General features: G+C 41.6%; 1 protein-coding gene across 1 annotated transcript in view; it reads left to right on the forward strand.

Annotated features, from left to right (window-relative positions):
• The window catches only part of zmp:0000001236 (mastermind-like protein 2), a 39,715-nt gene that overhangs the window by 17,422 nt on the left and 2,122 nt on the right, over positions 1–20,171 (forward strand). The window contains exon 2 of the mRNA XM_020634910.3: positions 13,701–14,915. Coding sequence (XP_020490566.1) covers positions 13,701–14,915 — 1,215 coding nt within the window. The remainder of the gene's footprint in view (positions 1–13,700; positions 14,916–20,171) is intronic.

A 20,171-nucleotide genomic window follows, 5' to 3' on the forward strand; every position in this document is an offset into this window, starting at 1 on the left:
TTTCTGTTATCACCACAGCATCGGACCGTGTTGCTTTAGCCGCCGTTCCCGTGTTGTCATATCCTGCGTCCTGCGTACTTGAGACCTCCCCCAAACCTCCCGTCTGACAGGGGTGGTCTCTCGTGGTGGTGAGGTGTATTTTTGAATAGCCAGCTGAGAAAGGAACTTTTAGGGGCAGTCTGCATGACATTTCTAGAAGCTTTCAGGAGTGCATGTGTGAAAACAGCTTCAAAAGGAATGGTTTCTGTAATAGGGCCCCTTTAAATTAATTAGATCTGACATGTTCTTTCAAAGGGCCTTATGGTACAGATTGTTTTCACTGATTGTTAAACCCCCCCCCCTGAGTAAAAGCTCTTATTCCTGATTTTAGTAAACAGAAAAAGCCTTCCCATGGAAATTGAAGGTACATGATTAATAAACGAGTAGCGGCTCATTGTTCGGCCCTTCTGCTTACAGAGACAAACTGTGATGCCACATTCTTTTCATAGCTTTTAGTGAGAAAGTGGGGTTATTATGTGTGTGTGCATGCATGATAACAAGAAGGAGAAAGAGAGCGAAGAGAACATTCCTTTCTCACTCCCACTCTCCTCCACCACACCCCCATTGCTACTCGCTGCCACCCCACCCCCAGTTTCCTTCCTGTGCTTTTTTTAGAGTCTATTGGATGTTTTTCCCACATCCGGCAACAAAGCCAGCCTTTTTATGCCATAACCTAACAGCATGGTGTTCTGTGGTTCGGCTACACACACGCATGGGCAAATGTGGTAAATTAACTGAAGCCTTCTCTTTCTTAACTTCACGTCCTCAATTCATCTCAGCAGGCAGGGTGCTCAGGTAGTCTGCAGTGTCTTGTACTGTCATGTATTGTCCAATAATATCTCTTGTACAGACAAGCACCAGCTAACACAGGATATCAGTTGTCTTCATCTTGACTGCATGCCCTTTTAGTGGATGTGAATTTATGATTGAGATAAAACCTGAGCATCTCAATGATTGCACTTTAATCATTTATTTAAACAATACACAGATCAGAGGGAAGCTATAAATACATGGTGGTATTGCTTGAGGCAGGGATATAATCTGCAAAAAGGATCTCGTGTTGTTTGTGTAATTATGTTTGTATTTATTGAACAACAAAGTTAGTATATATAAGCATAATAATGAACAACTGTTCAGTTCTCACAGTACATGAGCTGGGGTGTGGCCTCATTTTCATCTGTGGAATCAGCACTGTAAAAAAAAACTTGTCGTCATGGTTACTTATAACTCATTGTCAGTTTAAGAAGTTAGTGCATATGTTGTGTTAACTTCATATTCTGTGTTTATGCCATCTTCCCTACTGGGAAGTTTTCCAATTTGCAAAAATAATTTGGTTTGAATTTAGAAAATGTGTCAAAAAGAAATACGTTGGTAGGTTTCTTTGAATTAACACACATTTATTTTAACTTGGCTGAAATTCAGTCAACTTCAAATTTGATGACACTTTTTTTCAAACAGTTCAGACTAGTTTTTCCTTACAGTGAGGGAAAGTTATTACAGCAATTTTACACATAAATCACTTTTAGTGATCTGGCATGTTACTTAGAAATGCACATTGAATGCACTTTCTCCTGAAGGCCGGGTGTGGGAGGTCTTCAGGGACAGTAAAGTAAAACAAGTTTCAGTTTAGGACACCAGTACATAAAATGTACTTTTCTAGTCACTTTGAAAGTGAACTTATATAAAACCTGCATGTTTTTTACAAAACCAGCACAATAATTGACATTGTTTGTAGACAAAGGTGTTCTGTCAACGGTCAAACAAGACTTTAAAATGACAGTCTATGGGAAAAAATCATTTTGGGCCGAAGGGGATTTTTGTGTTGTGGAACCAGTTTTTTTTCCACAGGGACACACTGGAAGCATGCTTGTGTTGAAGCAGCATAATGGATTTATAAGGTTGCCTCCTATAGGCAAGCAATTTTATTGCACAAGCAAGACATAACCAGTATTAGAGCAGACTGTAGTGTTTTCTATTTTTGGGGGTTTTAACATATTTTAGCCATGGGTTTACTCAGTTACTGTGCTAGCTGTGATCTAAATGTGCTGTACATCAATGACAGTGTTTAAGGCTACCTGAAGGTTACCTGCAGTGCTGTTATAAATCCACAGATAATATTTTTTTTTTTTACACATTTAATTAGATTGTCCTTAAATGGACCACTGAGCTCCCAAATGTACAATATGTAAACATGTTTTTTTCCCTTAAGCTCTTCTCGGCACATTATACCAGAACAACTTTTCAAAGCACTGATTAAATACTGACACTTTATCAGCATTTATCAGCGTTTGTCCTCATTGTCATTCCCAGTGAATAAATTCCCTTAGTAAGAGGGAATTTTCACCCTGTTTTGCTGCCTTGGCTGTGTTTGAATCACCAGGCTCATCTGTTTTGCCTGATGTAGTCAAAGCAAAGAAAAAAAACAGATGTCTGGTCCATGAAGGGATGCCTTGCCAGTTGAGCTGTAAAATCCACATAAGCAAGCAGGATAATCTCTTCCACCCAGACCAAATATCATATCCTGGGATGGAAATGCAGAGAGTTCCATTTACACAACCGTGAGTGAACAGGATGTAATTTAATGTGACAGCAGCATAATGAACAATGTGATATCCCAAATCTCTTCACATTGGCATTACAGGTAGATGCTCCTTTTAGTTTTAATGAAATGTCAACCATTTATATACAGAAGTAGTCGCTCATGATGCTGCTTTTGATTTTGAAATTCAACATTGCATGAAGTTGGCACAGGTTGTTTCCTATTTGCCTATTTGCCTATTTCCTGTTGATGCACAGATGCTGAGATAAGCCAAGCCTCAAGTAACAACCGTTTTCAAACTGAGGACATTGAGCAGGGATAACCAGTAAGAAATATATGGACTTGTAAGTTTAATCATTTAAAATCTGTAAGTTTATGAGAGACACTGTCTAGTCGAGCTATTGTTGCACTGCTCATTCTTCTTTGCTTGGAAAAGGGAGGATGGCCAGATTCTTTATTTTTGCTTCTGCAGACGGAATGAGGTATAAAATGAGGTTAAGTCGGGGTGAAACATTTGGCTGTTTGCGTTCACATATGCAACTCACCCCAAAGATGTTGCCACATATTCAGGAGTTTTGTGCGAAAACACCATCAGCAGCAGTTTGAGAGTTCAACATACATTTCATGAAGTGATACCAGGCATACACGACTGAAGCAAGTTAGACTTTTATAACCAGCTGACCCCACTGTTCAAAAAAAAGGCTTAGAAGCAGATTTGTGTTTTCTTCGCAGTTGTCCTTTTTAAACTATAAACTGCATCTATAACCTTCTGATAAAATGTTCCCCATCAAGAATAGTTTGTCTATTTCCATAGCATGGACTAGATGTGTATTTGATCAAATGTCACTATAGGTGCAGGGGACCTGCTTTGAACAGTGCTATTTTTGGATAAAGTAGGGCACTTATCCTTAGAGACATTTTTTCCACTGTTTGTCTTGATCAGCAAATCCTCATAATCAGTTGCTAAGTGTTTCCATTACATTTGAATGATTGTCAGTGATTGTCATGGGAAAGTTGGTTTTTTCCACTTGGACAGATTACCTGAATTACCTGAGAGCACACAGTCTCTCTCACTAGCTGCGACATGTAAAAAGACCTAAAGCGTTGGTTCACTAGTGCCTACTAAGACACACACACAAGAGCTGAGTGCATGCAGAAACTTGCTCAGAGACATTGGCTTTGCTGCAACCTTGAACTCTCCCTGCCACTGTGAGAGCCACCGCTTACTCAGACTGTGAAGCGCTTTTCAATGAATGATCCCCTTATTACTATTAATTACCCCTTAAATGCTGTTTATTCGTTTTCTTTGTGCACACCAAGTGACAAAAAACGCTTAAAGCATTGACCACTAGAGGGCAGAGCAGACATCACACTGACGGCTGGATTATTGTTGCTAACAGCTGCGACTCAAGGTCTTATTCACAATGTGTAAAGCCTTGATGATATACAGGTGCTAACACTCCCAAAAACATGTTCCTGCTCCGTGCAGTTTGCTCAAGATTTGCGTCTGAATGGGAAGAGAAGCTATCGGAAACTCGTATCTGTCCTCTCTTGTTGGTAGAGCACAATTCTGTCCACATAAAGGTGACGAGCTAAAGGTGAGGGGAAACTATTTTCAGGTTGTTTTTAAAAAGGCCAGACTCAAACATTTTTAATATGGGTTTCACTGTTTGAATCAAGGAGCCACAAGGACAACTCAAAGATAAACAACAACACCTGGACCTCCCCTCACATTTGGATGAAGAGTAGAGCAGCTGCAGCCCCAGACTGAATTAACCCCTGAGTATATTAATGATAGGCTAGTAATATTTACAGACTTAATTTACAGATTATTATTTCTAATCATACAGCGGTGGAAGTGTTGTCATGATCCCTGGAAAGTTTGTTCGGGACATTGCTTAAAAAATACTGCAGTGCAGTTACCAACTACTCTCAGCAGATTGCTGAGTTGGTCATTTTTCAACTCTATCAAATCTGAGCGTCATTGTTATTGAGTTAGACGCTTTTTGCAATTAGGCCCAATTCCATAGAAACAGGGCAAACGTTCGACTGCATCATGACTCATTTAAATAGGCGTAAAATGCATCACTGCACAGAGAGGCAGTCAGCGGTGCATTTAACCCTTTGCATGTCTTTTGTGTCTTAATGACTCATTCACAAAGGTTTAGCATGCACTAAAGCTGCACAATCCTTTTGTGAATCAGGCCATGGCAGTATGTATTTAATCACCTTATTAAGTTAAGTTGACTTCTGTGTAAAATTCAGTTGCAGAGTTAGACATCCAGATAAAACATTAGGAGCTTTTTCTTGACATTTTTAAATTCCGATGTCACATAATCTGTCTTTATAGCTGTATCTGTAAATGTGCTGTAAACCAAACAAATACACGTATGTGAATGTAGCTAAGTAGAATGTATGTCTAAATAGTATTAGGCAAAGCCCTTACGCACCGTAAATCTCAAAGACAAACAAGCGTTTGCTCAATATGTTCCTTTTCCCATTATGAAAAACGTGATAATCCTGGGTTTCTAAAACTATTCAACTAAGCAGTTAAACAACAGTATGTTGTAAGAATGACTTATACTCAAGTTCCAACCAGGCAGTTATTTAAAACCATTATTTGGAGCCAGAAGTGTGCAGGATTATCCAATGCAACATTTAATTTACTGCTCTTGTGGGTTTGTTTGTTTAAATGGCGGTCTAATTGATCCAAAGACTTTTCAATAGTCTTGTGAAAACCAAATGTTCAGGTCTCAGCTCTCCGCAAGCTGGGAAAACAGTTTGGAACAAAATCATGTTTCTAATGGAAACTTGTATCTTACTAATATCTAAGATATATCAGTACCATGTGATGTTTTTGTTTTTTAGTCCTTCTGGGAAATGTCAGCCCGATGATACATTTATAGAGGTCACATTTTTTCTGCACCATGATCCCCCAATGCTTCCCCCCCCCACCACACACACTTTTTCCTTGGTTGGAGCTCTGCAGTGTTTTCTGTGTCCGTCTCTGCCAGCACCGGTCCACACAGGCCTTATTTGGAATGTCAGAACTGATAGTAGTGGGAGTCAAACAAAGCTTCCCACTCATTTATTTTCTTACTTTCTAGCTGCTGCAGTCCCTTTTCAAACCCAACCAGCACCGGATTGTTCCAGAGCACGACTGCAGATTAGAGCGCCTGCTCGTCTGTCCTGATGCGTGTGTGTGTAATTTAAGTGAAAGCTGAGCGAGATGACAGAACTTAACAAGTACACGCTTTTCAAACTGCTGGATTTTTCCAAGCTTTCTCTATTGAAGCGGTTTAAAACACTAAATGTGTGGCGACTCTATAAAAGTGTGAGGCTTATCAAGCCCTCGCTGACTGAAGCAGCATTAGCAGCATTAACCACTCAGCCCAGGTTTCCCACGGGATATAAAATGGATCCTTGTTTCACCAGGAAATCATCACAGTGATGCTGCTAAAAAGCACTTTGCTGCAATCACATCAGATACCTTCCTGATTTGGAACTGCTGTCACTGTGCTTGAACGAAAGTAGCAAATCATTTATAATCCAAATAGTGAATAATTAAGAGGTAAATATGATACAGTTATAGATGATCTTATCAAAAGTTACTGGTTTTCATAAGTAACACACACCAGTCAGACAGCTAGCATTAGCTTGTCAAGCTAGTGGCCTGAGATACTGTATGACTGTTTCAGGGCTGCTGTTGCTCAACTCAGCAGTGGCACTGTTGGCTCTCGCCGTCCTGCAGCTGCATGCTGAAGAGCAGCCAGATGTTGGAGATGGTGAAATGAGCCTATGCGAGCAGGAAACAGCTCTGCGTGCCATAGGAATCGTCTTTGAAAACAGGAAGGGAACTTGTTCCCTGCTTATGGGCCTTTTCCTGTGGCATGACCGGAGGCAGGCCTTGTGTTTGACGGTTGCTGGGAGAAAGGTACTCGTGTTTGTATGGAAATGGCCTTTTAAGGGTACAAACATTCGAGGAAGGCTTTCGACCTGTTTAACAAGGGATTTGTTTCCACAGAAGCTAAAACCATCAAATAGTCTACTACCTCATGTGCCCTCCTTTTTTTAACATTAGTTTCAGCCAATGCACCTGATAGTTTCAGTGTTTTGTGACAGACTGAAAGGTGCCTAAAAATCAGACATTACTGTAGTGTTATTTACAGGGGCGGTTCTAGACCACTTATACTGAGGGGGCCAAACTGGGGCCAGTTGTTTTGTCAGAGGGGAACATTAAACCCAGGTGAAAAACAGACAAAGGTGATTGCTTTAAAATATATACTGCATATATATTATGCCAAAAATAGCGCACATCATTAAATACCTCAACATAAAATACCATGATTTATATTTGTTTAAGTAACAGTATTTAATACTAGATTGTGAGTCTGGTTGTATACTGTGTATGTTCACTCATTTTGGAGGGGTGGCCACAGGGGGGGACCAAGCTTGGTGTTATTGGCCCCTGTTGGCCCCTGCCTAGAACCGCCCCATGGTTATTTACTTGATTCACCTCCTCTTACTGAATAAAAAAACTTGTCTTGTTTGAAGTGATCATTTCTCTTTCATTATTGTTCATGCTCACTGTGACTCCAGGTGTCTGCAGGGGTCAGTAATCTCTTATTCTCTTATGCTCTGAACAAATTCTTTAATTTTCTGATTTATGTTACCCTCTCCACACCATCAAGCAGTTTCCCAGCCTGAGATGTTTCCTCGTCATGTTAAACACATCATGTGCGCTTCTGTGATGCAGGGCATGCACAGAGGGTGTTTCCAGCATGTTTGCCGTTGAACCAATGAGAATGTAAGACTGCATGTGTGTTACCGCTAAATTGAACCCTTTTGCGCTTCACTAGCAGCTTAGCCTATATGTTGTTGGCAGGCGAGAGCTGTATGCTTACGTGTGACTAGCTCTTTGTTTAATGCTGATAAGTTTTCTCGTCCGTCCTGTTAACAACATTCAGTGGGAATTGTCTTAAGTGGGAACAAATGATGACGTGATGAGCAGTTTTGGATCCTGATGTGACCTTTAAACCTAGGAGTCAATCTGCTGCTTGCTTGGTGTATTACAGCATGTCGACTATGTCATGTTAGTTTCCTCACTTTAAATCGATGGTTGAAGGAATCCCTCTTGCTCAGGAAGCTACAGCTACATGCTGCACAGGACTGCTCCTGAGTTCCGGGGAGCCCTCGGTCCGCCTCACAGTAGATGTCTCTGTGGTTAAGAATGACATGCAGATGAGAGGCGACAGCGGTGTCAGGAGCTCTGTGAGCCACATGGCCACGGGTGATGTGATGTGACGGCTTGTCACTGCGATGTTGGTGACCTATGGTATGTCTGCAGTGGCGTGGCCTAGCTGGTGCGCCTGTGATGTCTTGTCAGGAATCTGCCTTCCTCCTCCCACACAAACAATAACACATCCCATATTTACTCCCAGGATCACTTCACTGCTGCCCTGTCATCCTGGGAATCTGCAGGCAAGGAGCCCCAGCTCTTGTACCTGTTCAGAGAATATACCTTCTTTAGATTCATTTTTTAAAAATGACCTTAAAACATCCTGCCGAGGTCAAGAATATTATGTGTGTTAGATAATATATTTGTCTAAACACAAGTTCAAGTTTTGACTGAAGCTATACTAAGAGCAGCTGTGATTACTGTGTCGCCGCACCCTTAGGTCAAGACATCACTGTGATGGGTTTGCAATGACCAGTGTGGAGATATTTGCACTGCTTGTGACTCTTTTTAAAGGGCGCCACATATATTTTTCTGGGGTTGATGCATATTTTCCGAGCTGCCTCCTTTAGCCTCGGGGATATCACATTAAACTGATATACCTGACTCAGAACAAAGGGCAGGCCAATGCTAGGACTGATTGCAACGCTACCTTTAATCTGTTCTTTTTGGAAAACGGAGAGCTGGTTTTTGAATAGGAAGTGTCCGTAACAGGATTTTTTATTTTTTTTACATGCAAGCTGCCTTTTATTAAAATAGCTAAATTTCTCTATGGAATGTTGGAGCTGAGCTACATGAACTGTTCAAAAAAAAAAACCTGCCTTCAGTAAACATAATGGATGATTTCTCTTCAAAGGGGCTCTTATCATCTCTTTCCATTTCCCAGAGGCTGCCACAAAGCTGCTTCTCTTTTCTTCCTGCTGCCGCTGCCGCTGCTCATCCTTCTCTCCTGCCTGCTCTCTGGAGGGCAGCCTCAATCTAATACAACTGTGTCAGGAAGTGTGGGGATGCAAAGTGCTGATGAGCCAAAAGTAGCCCACCTCTGCAGTATGCTGCTTCGTCCCTACACGCGCCAGCCTGATTAGGAAAGCACACCATGAACCTTTGCTTGCATTTCTGTGCAACGCCGCTGCACATGTCCTGTTAGAAACGGGCTTTAGGCCACGTGCTTGATTTAAAAGATGATATTTTACAAATGATGTTATTTAAATAAGGATCAAGACAACGAATTTAATCATCGTGTCAGCAACTAAGTCATTGTCCCAAACGTAATACGACAATTTTACTGATTAAATTCCAGAAGCAGCTGCAAAGATTCCCAAAGAGGCAGATTTTTCATCTAAATAAAGCTCCAATAGATATCTGGTGAAGTATTTCCTGTTGAACTGTAATAACCTCACACAATACATGCTGATGTGACATCTTTTTTCATTTTGGGTCACTTATAATGGCTTGATGCTGCTCTCAACGTGGTATTGTTTTCTTTGCATTGCACATTTCTTTAGACCTCTGTATTACTTAAAGCCAAAAGAATTCTTAAAATAAAACTTTGATAATGTGAAATGAATGATCTCTCTGCTTGCTGGTCTCAACCCACTTCCAAGTTTTCTGGATCCATCGTCTTAATTAATACATCACAAATAGATACTGAATAAATACGAGCTACAGCTTAGAAACAAAGCAGGATTCAAAATAGTAAACAGTTTATTGTAAACAGGAGACCCTACATTTGACTGAAATTATTAAAGACCTCGAGAAACGATGTACTCCACTGCAGCAGTCTTACCGTTAAATAATTAAGAATTTCAAGATAACCTAGATGTTTTATTCAATTTCTTTGGATATAGTGTAATAGCTTACAGCTGTAGACAGGCTAGTAGAAACCCTATAATTAAACTGAGCGCTCCACACTTTCTCTGTGTTCTGCAGGCAGATATCTGAATGTTATATGACAGCTGATCATTGGCACTGGTCTGAGGGCTCTTTTTTTTCTGATCTGACTATAAAAACTAGCTGAATATTCCCTCTTGCAACAATGTGCAACCGGCAGAGACACATAAATATTGTGTCTCCCTAGGAACACAATAGTCGTATTTATTCCTTTATTTAAAGATTGTTTTTTTTTCCATGTCAAACACTGAGAGGAGGGTTTCTGTCTCACTCTCACTGGAGCGGATTGCAACATGTCTTTAGGGCTCTGGTGGATAGATTAAAGGCTGGTGAGCTCAGTCTTTTGTCGAGCCACAAGCTCATGCTCATGCTCAAACAGAAAAACCTTCGAACACTCTTAAACCTGTACTCTTCAAGCATGCACGACTCTCTGAGGGCTGCGCCACTGGACTGACAGATGGTACCAGGAGGCCTGGTGTTGCGTCCCACTGATGGCTCACCCGGAGCCCCATCCACAGTGCTCAGCATCACCACACTGCTCAGCTTGACACACAAGCTACCAACCCTCTAGCTCCCAGGAATAGATAGCCTCTGTTGACAGGGCCAAGGTCAGGTTCTTCACTGCCACAGTCAAAGGGCATCAATAAGATGATAGAATCCAATCAGCAAACACCATATGTGATGTGTAATTTTCAAGGTGTTGAGGTTTTGAGGTGACTTCTGGCAAAACAAATGACGTAGTTAGCCTTGGGTTTTGTAACAATGAAATAATCAAATAAAGCTGTACTCACTTTAACCTAGACGTTGACCGGGGCTGAATTACATTTTGCCAACACAGAAAACAAGTATGAGCTGCGATGCTTTCATCTCTTAAGATAGTTGGTGTATATAATGCATACATTTTAGCCGCTCATGCAGCAGGAGTCACTTTCAAAGTGATTCAGAGCTTCTAAGCTCATTAAATGTTAATCAAAAAATCTATTTTCAGATCACTTGGAGATCCGTCATGAGGATTTCAGGCCAGCTAGGAGGCCACTGCTGCCGAGTCCTGAGCTGAGTGAACAAGATAGTCCTTTACTGGTTGGAAATTATTAAAAGCAAAGTGTCTTAGTTTAGATGTGAGTTTGTTTTTCTTTTAAATGAACAAAGTCTCAGGATGCATAATGAAGTCTGAACTAAGAACTTATGCTCCACAAGGGTCCACCTTTAAACGGCACAGAGGCAGTAGTGAGGCAACCTCTCCATGACTTCTTGCAACATGTCCACTGTCCTTTCCATTATTCATGATGTGTTTTCTCAGACAGTGCCTTGAACCATGAGGAGTGATTTCTGTCTGTCTTCTTAAGAAAGAGCCCTGTGGTTGGAGAGAAAGTGTGCATTAGCTGCTACACACTAGAAGGCCTGTTTTCATCTGCATTTGGAGAAAAACAGATGTCCAGTAGTCTGGAGAGCCGGGGTGTTTAACAGTGTGTATCTCAGTGAAAGAGGCCAAAAGGGAGCTGGTGAACATACTGTAGATGAACTTGTGTTGAATTTACAAGTTGAATCTGTATGTGTCTCCAAAGTAGTTTGACTTTATCCAGACACACTGCCATCACATCATCTCATTCTCTCTTTTCTATGTCAAGAACTTTCTCTTTTTTTTTTTTTTACTGTGCTTCCCTTTTGAGGAAAGTGACACCTTACACAGCCATTTCCTTTCTTTGTGAGCATTGCATTTTCCCTGAAATGTAATTTCACAAGAAGTTCACTGAGCTCCTTTGATCATACTTTTTAACATATTTTTGGCTCATGAAGAACAAATATTGTGCATCATAAATATCTTACTTATTTATGTTCATTCATGTTGGTATTTGATAACTACTGAGCCCCCTGAAGGGTCAGGTAAAATACAAATAAAAAGCTGTCTGTAAATCTGTTCAGATGGTTCAGAAATCTGTGTGAACAGATTCGCAATTTGTTGGCCCTGTTTGTAAACTTTGGGAATGGATTATCCATTAGTCCAGATTTGCTCCCTTGCTCAAAACCTCTTTTATAAAGTCTTTTATAAATGGTTATTAACATTTTATGTTATAGCAAACAACAATATTTCAATGCAAGAAATTACCAAATTATTGCGACACTTTTTCAAAACACAAGAATTTGATCACTGATTTTCTATTGGAATGCATTTCTAAAAACACAGTAGTTGCAGTGCTACTTGAAAACATATCGTTGCCAGAAAGAGGCAACAAATTGGTCACTAATGCTTGGCTTTGACATCGGTCACATAAATCTCAGTTCTCTTCTTGTCTTTGTCTTAACACGGCAGCTTTATCCTCCGGCGGTTGTCATGGAGCTCAAGGAAGTTTTAGGTGTTTGTAAGATGATTATAATACTGTGCTAAAATCTACCAGAGGGTTACTTGGTTGCTAGAAAATCAGTGAATATCCTTGCAACCATTGCAATCATAAAGTCTAATGGTTTCTGCTCACTAAGCTGAAAGCAATGCGGGATGTTTGATCCTCTAAATAGAAGTGATCATTTCGATGTCCGTCTGCTTTTTAGATACATCTCCACCATACACATAATCGACATCATCCCTCCACATCCGTTCAATATATGGAAACATGCACACAGTGTTAGCTTTCATAAAGGAGGCTAGGTGAGTCACACGGATATTTGTGCCATGATTAAAATGTGAGGATGTATCTCTGAGCAATTGTTCAGAGCATTAGCAGAAGTAATACAGACACGAACGGAGTAGAAATGAAGTGAACTGCAGGATTCACTCCAAAGCCGCAGGCTATGAATCATCTTAATCTAATGTGTGCCAGCAGGTGGAAATGACTCAAATTTGTTCCCACAGTGAAATATGCAACACACTGATACTCGTCTCGTGTGGCCGGATTGGTGTATAATCAGCGACATTTTGTTTTTTCGGTACAGACCCCACATTAAAACGTGGTCAGATAATAAGTCATCTTAATGTGTGTACAGCACTGTGCCTGAGATTGATGCTGGATAGATCATTCCTCCCCCTATTACATTTCTGTTAATGACACACAAGCTCATGTGAGAGAAGGGCTCCGTCACTTTACGGGCATGAGAATATCTGTTACTGCAAAATATAAATAACTGTTTTTTGCTATTTTAACAAGCATATTTTGTTCTGGCTTTTAATGCCTCAGTTTTATGGAGTGATACTGAGTGGTTGGAGTTGTGAGTCATATGCTTATTACCTTAAATAAAGACACGGGGAGAGGACAAAAGGAAGTTGGATATGTGCACCAGCATGTTAAGCAGAATCTCAGCCACAAAGGAGAAACTCTGCTATCTAAGGGAGCACAAAAGAAAAAAAAATATAATGTATGCAAATGAGGGAAACAAAGACTCTATTCTTCTCGCTGCAGTCTGTCAGCTGTATCAGATTCTTAGCTATCTTCTCAGCCCATCCACTGCACTCAAACTAAAACCTTTTTTTATTGCCACAATGGCCCTTTTGTCATGAATGTATAGAATATGTATAAAAGCTTTGTATGTGCAGTCTAATTGCATGTTCTCACAATGTGATGTGTCTTAGTGATTTCTGTCAAATGAAGCATTTTGACATGATCACAGGGAGGAGTTGTTTCACTGACAGAAATCACTGTCTATATCAGTTGAAGTTATCCTACATTTCACAAGTTGGTTAGGTGTGCGGCATCTGCAAGCCTTGAGGCAAATTGTGAAAATTGGATTAATTTACATTGTATTACTGTGAGCTGAATGCAGCAGGTAATGCACTCACACTCAGACCTTTTACCATGATTAAAAATTGGCTCGAGAGACAGTTTTTAAATCAAGTGAGATATTTATTCACTATTGCTATGAAAACTATTTCTTCATTCTACAATTGATGGTTTTTGTGATAATGTTTTATTGACTTGTGGGGGTGTAGGCATCAAATTCATCACGAACTCCTCTTTGTGTTTATGAAGTGTTTTCTTACTCTCTGTGTCCTTTGTGTTTTTGCAGCTTCAAGGATCGTTGCGAAGGAAGCTCGAGGGGCATGCACCAGGACATGCACAAAAGCAGAACGGGGTCTCCTGCGGTTTCTCTGGATCAGACTTTAAGCGGGTCCGTGTGGATCCTGGTGGTCTGGGACATGGGCCCTGCCACCATTACTTGTCCCAGTCTCATTCTCTGCAAGGGTCCTCAGCTATGGGTATGCAGAGGAAGAATTACATGATGCCCCATGGAGTAGGGTCTGACATATTTAACATGACCCTGAAAGAAATGAAAAAAGAGCCCACTGAGGTCCCGTCTTGTGGTCAGTCAAACTCAGACATGATTTTTGACTTCAAAGATGAGGGCGGGGGTCAAATTGACCCCGATCTTCAGGATCTTTTTGACGAGCTGACAAAGTCGGTGCCGACGCTCAACGATCTGGAGTTTGAGAAGATCCTGAAGCAGGATGACACATTCGGTTTGGATCTGGGTCGGCCAAGCTCGGCAGGAGCAGCTGCTAGTTTGTGTTCTCCGTTGGATAAGCCGATAAAGATGGAGCCCTCTCCGGACTTTGGCCAGGTTCACGGAGGCTCTCCACAGCTTCGACCGGCCTCAGCAGGACCCTCTTTCACGCTGACCAGCACCTCCTCTACAACCACATCGCAGAAAGCTAACACTCAGGCAGGACACCCCAGAGCTATGCCCTGCTGGCCAGAAATATCCCACGCAGAGCAGCTGAAGCAGATGGCAGCGAATCAGCAGCAGCCAAGCTCTCTGCTCCATCACCACCACCAAACGCCACCTGCAGGATTGACCAGCTGGTCTCCTGCTATGACCACCCACTCCTCCACCAGCGCCTTCCCCCAGGACAAGGTCTCCAGCCCGGCCCCGCTCAGCCAGCAGAGGATCGGCTCCCAGGGTAAAGGTATCAACTGCCTCTTCAAGTCAAACGGCCACAATGGCTCCCATCATTTAGACATGAAGGTTCTCAGCACCAAGCCCACGTTGCACTTCAGTCCTAAAGCCCCACATTCTGCAAGCCAGCCTCTGCCTGTCATGGCAAATTCAGTGAACAAGACTTCAGCCCAGCAGCAGATGCAACAGTCTCCAATGACCAGCCATAATCAGCCGCATTCAGCTATCCACTTCCAGAACCAACAGATCTCCACATCGGGGGCGCATTGTCTGCAACCCAAGCCTACTCCCGCCGGGATACCTCTCAAACTGGCACAACAGCGACAGGTATGTACAAAAATCCCTCCCTAAAAAAAACCAACTCAACTATAAAATATAAAGCTACTATGAGGAGTTTTTTTTAGCTGGTTAGGAAAAACAAAATAATAAGGGACAAATTGGTAATTTCTACAAAGCTGCTGTAAATGCTTGAACCCAGTGGAGCGGGGTAGGTGTCAGACAAATTGATCAACTGCACACTTTAAAGAAAAACAGCCTTGCTGACAATTTACTCAGCAGAGATTATTTGAGTGAAGCATTGAGTGTTAAAGACAGCAGATGATGTGTATTGTTAAAAAACAACAACAACACTTCTTTATATGTGATTTTTCACACTTACTTGTAATATAAATCAAGTATATCCTCTGAAAATAACTCTGTGAGTCATGACTGTCTACAATGGGTGTAACACCCGAGTCCCACTGTCTGTGATGTTTTCAGAGTTTTCAGAGTCCTTTCTTCAGTTTGTTTACATCGTCGGGACGGCAGGCTGACTCCTCCCCTCGTGTATAAAAGTTGTTTAACTGAGGGACTAGAGAAAAGAAGAATAACATACTGTACTCACTGCTTAACTGTGTTTCTAGATCACGCTCATTTCAGGTAAATTTACATGCAGTGTGAAGATACCAGCATAATAAAGATAGCTAGCATTAGCATGCTAACACAACAATGCACCGCAAGTTGTTTTGGTTTCATGCTGGAGCTCAAGAGCGACATCTGCTGGATCAAAACATCGCATATAAAGCCTTTAAGGACAATATTGGCCACAAGATAAGAGGAATTGCTTTTTCCAGAGGGGGCGCCAAAATCATGACAAATAGAAAGTTTCTCAGAGGTGCTTTAAAATAAATGGATTTGTAGTTGCACATTTTTCAAATGACATGCATATAATTTACGTATGTTTACCACTCAGCTGAAGGATATTGGTAGCGTGATCAGGTACACACATGTGCCCACAGATGGTAAATCCTATTATGTGACAGCATACAAAACAATAAAGTTTGTGCTACAAAATGCTGATTTATGTATTTAATCTGTAGTGTCCCACTAGTGCCATGGCTTTGAATGACTTGTGTATTTCATCACACTACACAAACAAAGTGAATAATAGCGTCTCCCTCTAGAAGGTATAGTTACATTATACATAGCAGTCACACTTGCTCTCTGTAGTCCTCCTCATCAATCTGTTTCCTCAGTTTGCTCGCAGCAGCCAACCTGCCGTCTGAAACAACAACAATGCTCTGCTGTTTGTTTTAGGACTTTATTGTCTTTGTTCTAGCTGCTGTCTGTGCCTTCGCTGCTGTGACTCCTTTGAATATGTATTTCCCCTGAAAGTGTTTTGACGATGACACAGATTGCCAGAGCATGGTAGATTAACATGCAGGACTTCTAATTTCTCTGCTTGTCATGGTGGCTCCCTGTCAGGGCACAGATATGCACAGCGGGATTTGCTAATTGGAGGTTGTTAGCTACAAGGGACAAGTGGTGGAAAATGACAGTAATCTGCTTAGCCCGGTGCCAGAGGTTGAATCACTGATTTGTTATGATTGAGGAGATTTAGACCGTCCCCTCTTTCAATTTTGTTTTTGCACTAACAGTATCTGCAGCCGCCTTTGTGTGAAATGATCATGCGAGCCGCACAAGAGAGCTCTCGTTGCGTCTGCAGATCAAGGGAAGTGCTTGAGTGACTCTGAGAGGGTGGGAGGAGGGAGGGAGAGAGGGAGAGAGGGAGGGAGGGAGGGAGTTAGACTGACTTGGAAGTAAACAAGGTAGGATGGCGAATACATCATCACGCATGGGAAGAACCAGTCTTGCCACCAGAGAGTCATTTCCACTGTAGATTTTAAAGGATGGCTGTGCATGTTCAAGGTTTGTGATGTTTGTTGTCTTTAAACCTTTTTTTTTCAAGTCTCTTTGAAAATGTTCACGCTTCAATAAATGTTCGTTTTCGCTGTATTAACAGCACAAGTCTGAAGCATCTTCTATTTGTGATAGATTCCTACCTAATTATCAAGTTTAAAGCTTTAATTATAGAGGGAAAGAGAGGTGTGAAAAAAAGGCTAGGGAGCTTAGAAGAGCTGGAAACCAAATAATAAAAAGGTCCTAAATGGATAGTGATGATTTAATAAAAAAAATTAGAGTTTTCCAAAGCTTCCAGGTAATAAAAGCAGAAGCTCATTCACCTTTTTAAAATGCTGAGGACATGTGCATGTAGTCGAATTCACAAGGGGTAACAGTTTGATGAGGCAACTTTCCCAAGGACATTTTGTTTTCATGAGCGTGTTACAAATTAAAAAAATGAATTAATTAAAATAGGACTATGGTAGCTGTGTCATAATGTTTAAGAGGGGGAGAAAAGTATAGTATTTTGTAAGAAGTTTATAGACAAATACAACATTCTGATACTGTTTCATGTGTTTTGCATTCAGCATGGACAGGGTTAAAAGCCCAGCTAATGAGGAAGGGACAGCTCACAGCGAGGAGAAAGAACCAGCAGAGTGTCTTCCCACAGTGAATTGAATTAGTAATGGCAGAGAAATAAAGGTCCTGAAAGAGTGCCCTGATCCCCTGTGTAACACCAGCAACAAGACGAGGACTTCCTCCCACTGAGGGAAGCTGACAACCTTCTTTTTTTTTTTTTTTTTTAAACAAACAACCAGAGATGTGAGCTTCGGTGTTTGAGGCGCTGTACAGTTCAATAATCGGCTGCTGAGTCAAACATGTCAAAATGAAAATCTATCGTTCTGTAATTCTCCAGCTATGAGGTCACACATAAAATAAATACCTCGCTCACTTAAAGTACGAATGCATCCTGTGGCCGCATACAGCCGAGGACACTAATGCATTATGAAACCTGAGTTACTGTGGTCGTGGTGAGCCGCAGTTTTTTCAAGGTCAAAATGTAGTGTTACTTGTTAAAGCTATTGTGTGTATTCAAGCCAAAGAAATAGAATAATGGCTTTTTGTTAACACCAAAGTCTAATTAGCAAAAATGAATACAATCCAGATGTATTCAAATTAACTCCAGGTCTGTTTTTTTTTATCATGCAATAATATGGATTCTCCATCTATGTCCCTTTGGAGAGCATACTACTTTCATTTCATCAAATTTAAAAATGCATTTGCATGAGGTTTTTTAGGTCGTGGAAAAACTAAGACAGGATCATTACTTACACAGAAAGATGAATACATTTATTTGAGCAGTTACATACATTTAAGCATCAAATTATTCTTTTGCATGCTTTTTCAATCTCTTCATGCAAAGAGTTTTGTGTGTGTTTGTATTTGGATACTTTCTAAAAATGTACATTCAGATGATTATTTACAATATCTGGCAGACGATCTTTTCCAGAGTGACTTATACGTCTGCTCAGCATAAGAAAACCCTGTTAGATCAAGTGAGGATAGACACTTGGCAGCAGTTTCATCATCCCAGTGAGCAGCTTCAGCTTTTACAGATTTCCCTTTGAATACTACACAGGAGCTCGTTCTTCGCTTTCTGCAGAATGGAGTACTATCTTTTCCTGAAAATGAACAAACCTGTGTTACGATGGCGACTTACGATAAAGGTTTGTTTCCTGCTAATTATTTAAAAAAAAGCCTCAACATTTTTGTTGATGATCTTGTGGCACCAAATCCTCAGTGCGGATAAGAGTGGGGGCTAGTGGTGGTTTGAGACTACCAGGTCACTCTGGCAGTGCAGTGAAGGGAGTGCTTGTTTCCTGGGAAAGGGAGCTGCAGCCAAGTCCAGATGCCGAGGCACTCCCCAGGGACAGCGTCATGAGTCCAGACTGGAGGAAGTGCAGTGTGAGAGCCGGCAAGGCTGGGCCTGGATCACTGTCAGCTGCCTGCTCTGCTGCAGGATGGGAGACTAAATCACTCGGGCTCCTTCTCCGAGGCCTTAGCCACATGTGGTATTCATTAACAACAAGCTTGTGAAGAATGAGAGGAGGGGGAAAAAAACATGGAAAACAGCTTTATGACACATCAGGATGACAGAGAGGATTACTCAGTTGTGCTTTCTAAAACTCTCCTCATTGGGGTCTTTTTTTCTTACAACAAAGATAGGATAAGTGCTCTCTGGTGTACCTCTGCAAAGAAAACACTGTGATGGTCACATTTCTCACAGTCTCGATAACTGCATGGAGTGGATCAAAGCCAGTAGACTCCGCTCTCTCTATAGTAACAGGAGAAACCGCTGTTTTGATGTTCTAGTCCCTGTGTAACCTCATTGCGATGCTTGGTTTGCTGTGTGGGTTGAACTCGGGCAGAGAAGGCGAATATTAGCTTGCGAAATGGCTTGTGACTCCTGATGAGATTCAACTTCCCTCATTCTCTGATCCTGTCTTGTTAGTTCTCCAAATCTCGGTCCCAGCTATTAACATTCACACACATACGCACACCCCCCCCACACACACACACACACACACTTACACTCACACACACTTCCCTCTTTTTTCTCCCTCTCTGGGACCACAGTCACCACCCTGTAGAGATTCATCTTCTGCACAGGATCCGTCCTCTAAGTAATAGCTTCTGCTAAATGCACGGTTGGGTTTCTAATCCATTTCACCCTGGGAAACATTTTGAGTCAACAGAACGACTGACATTGTACACACACAGCGCGTGTTGACTTTGATTTGGTGCACATTAACCTCTTTCATGACAAATGCTCGTACAGAGTTGAAGCTCGAGCAAAGCAAGTGTCCGTGTGTCCACAAGAAAAGACAGGTTTCACTTGGGGAGCTCGGATGGTCCGCAGCAGCTGTCTTTTAGAAATATGCATAACAAGAACATGTTACATGTCTAACACCCAGGGATGTGAAACGTATCTTCAAAAGCATGCATTCAGGACGAGACTTCAAACAAAAAGCTAGCGTGGATAGCTCTGTTTCATTTGAGGGCTGCCGAATACATTTTAATCAGCGTGATAGTGTCACGAGCCAAATGGGTTTCTAGTGGATGGAAGGCCTTCTTGCCAAACACAACACAGTGATCAGTAGAAGAGAGCTTATTAAATGAAGGTAGTCATGGTGCTGGCGCTTAACTCCCCATTGGCACACGTTTCCTGCTGTCTCAGGGATTCTTTCCACTCTCTTTAGACACAATTATCAAGGGAGAAGCAAAGCCTTGAGGAGGGCTGGTGCTCCCCCTTCCGAAAAAATGGGCTCTCCAAAGTCTCCCTTTTTTCATCTGCAGAGGGAGTCGCCTTGACCACATTCTGAAGGTTGAATAGCGTCTTTGAAACGGATCTGTGATACCTTG

The sequence above is a fragment of the Labrus bergylta genome, chromosome 11, assembly GCF_963930695.1.
Source record: "Labrus bergylta chromosome 11, fLabBer1.1, whole genome shotgun sequence".
In the NCBI taxonomy this organism is placed as follows: Eukaryota; Metazoa; Chordata; class Actinopteri; order Labriformes; family Labridae; genus Labrus; species Labrus bergylta.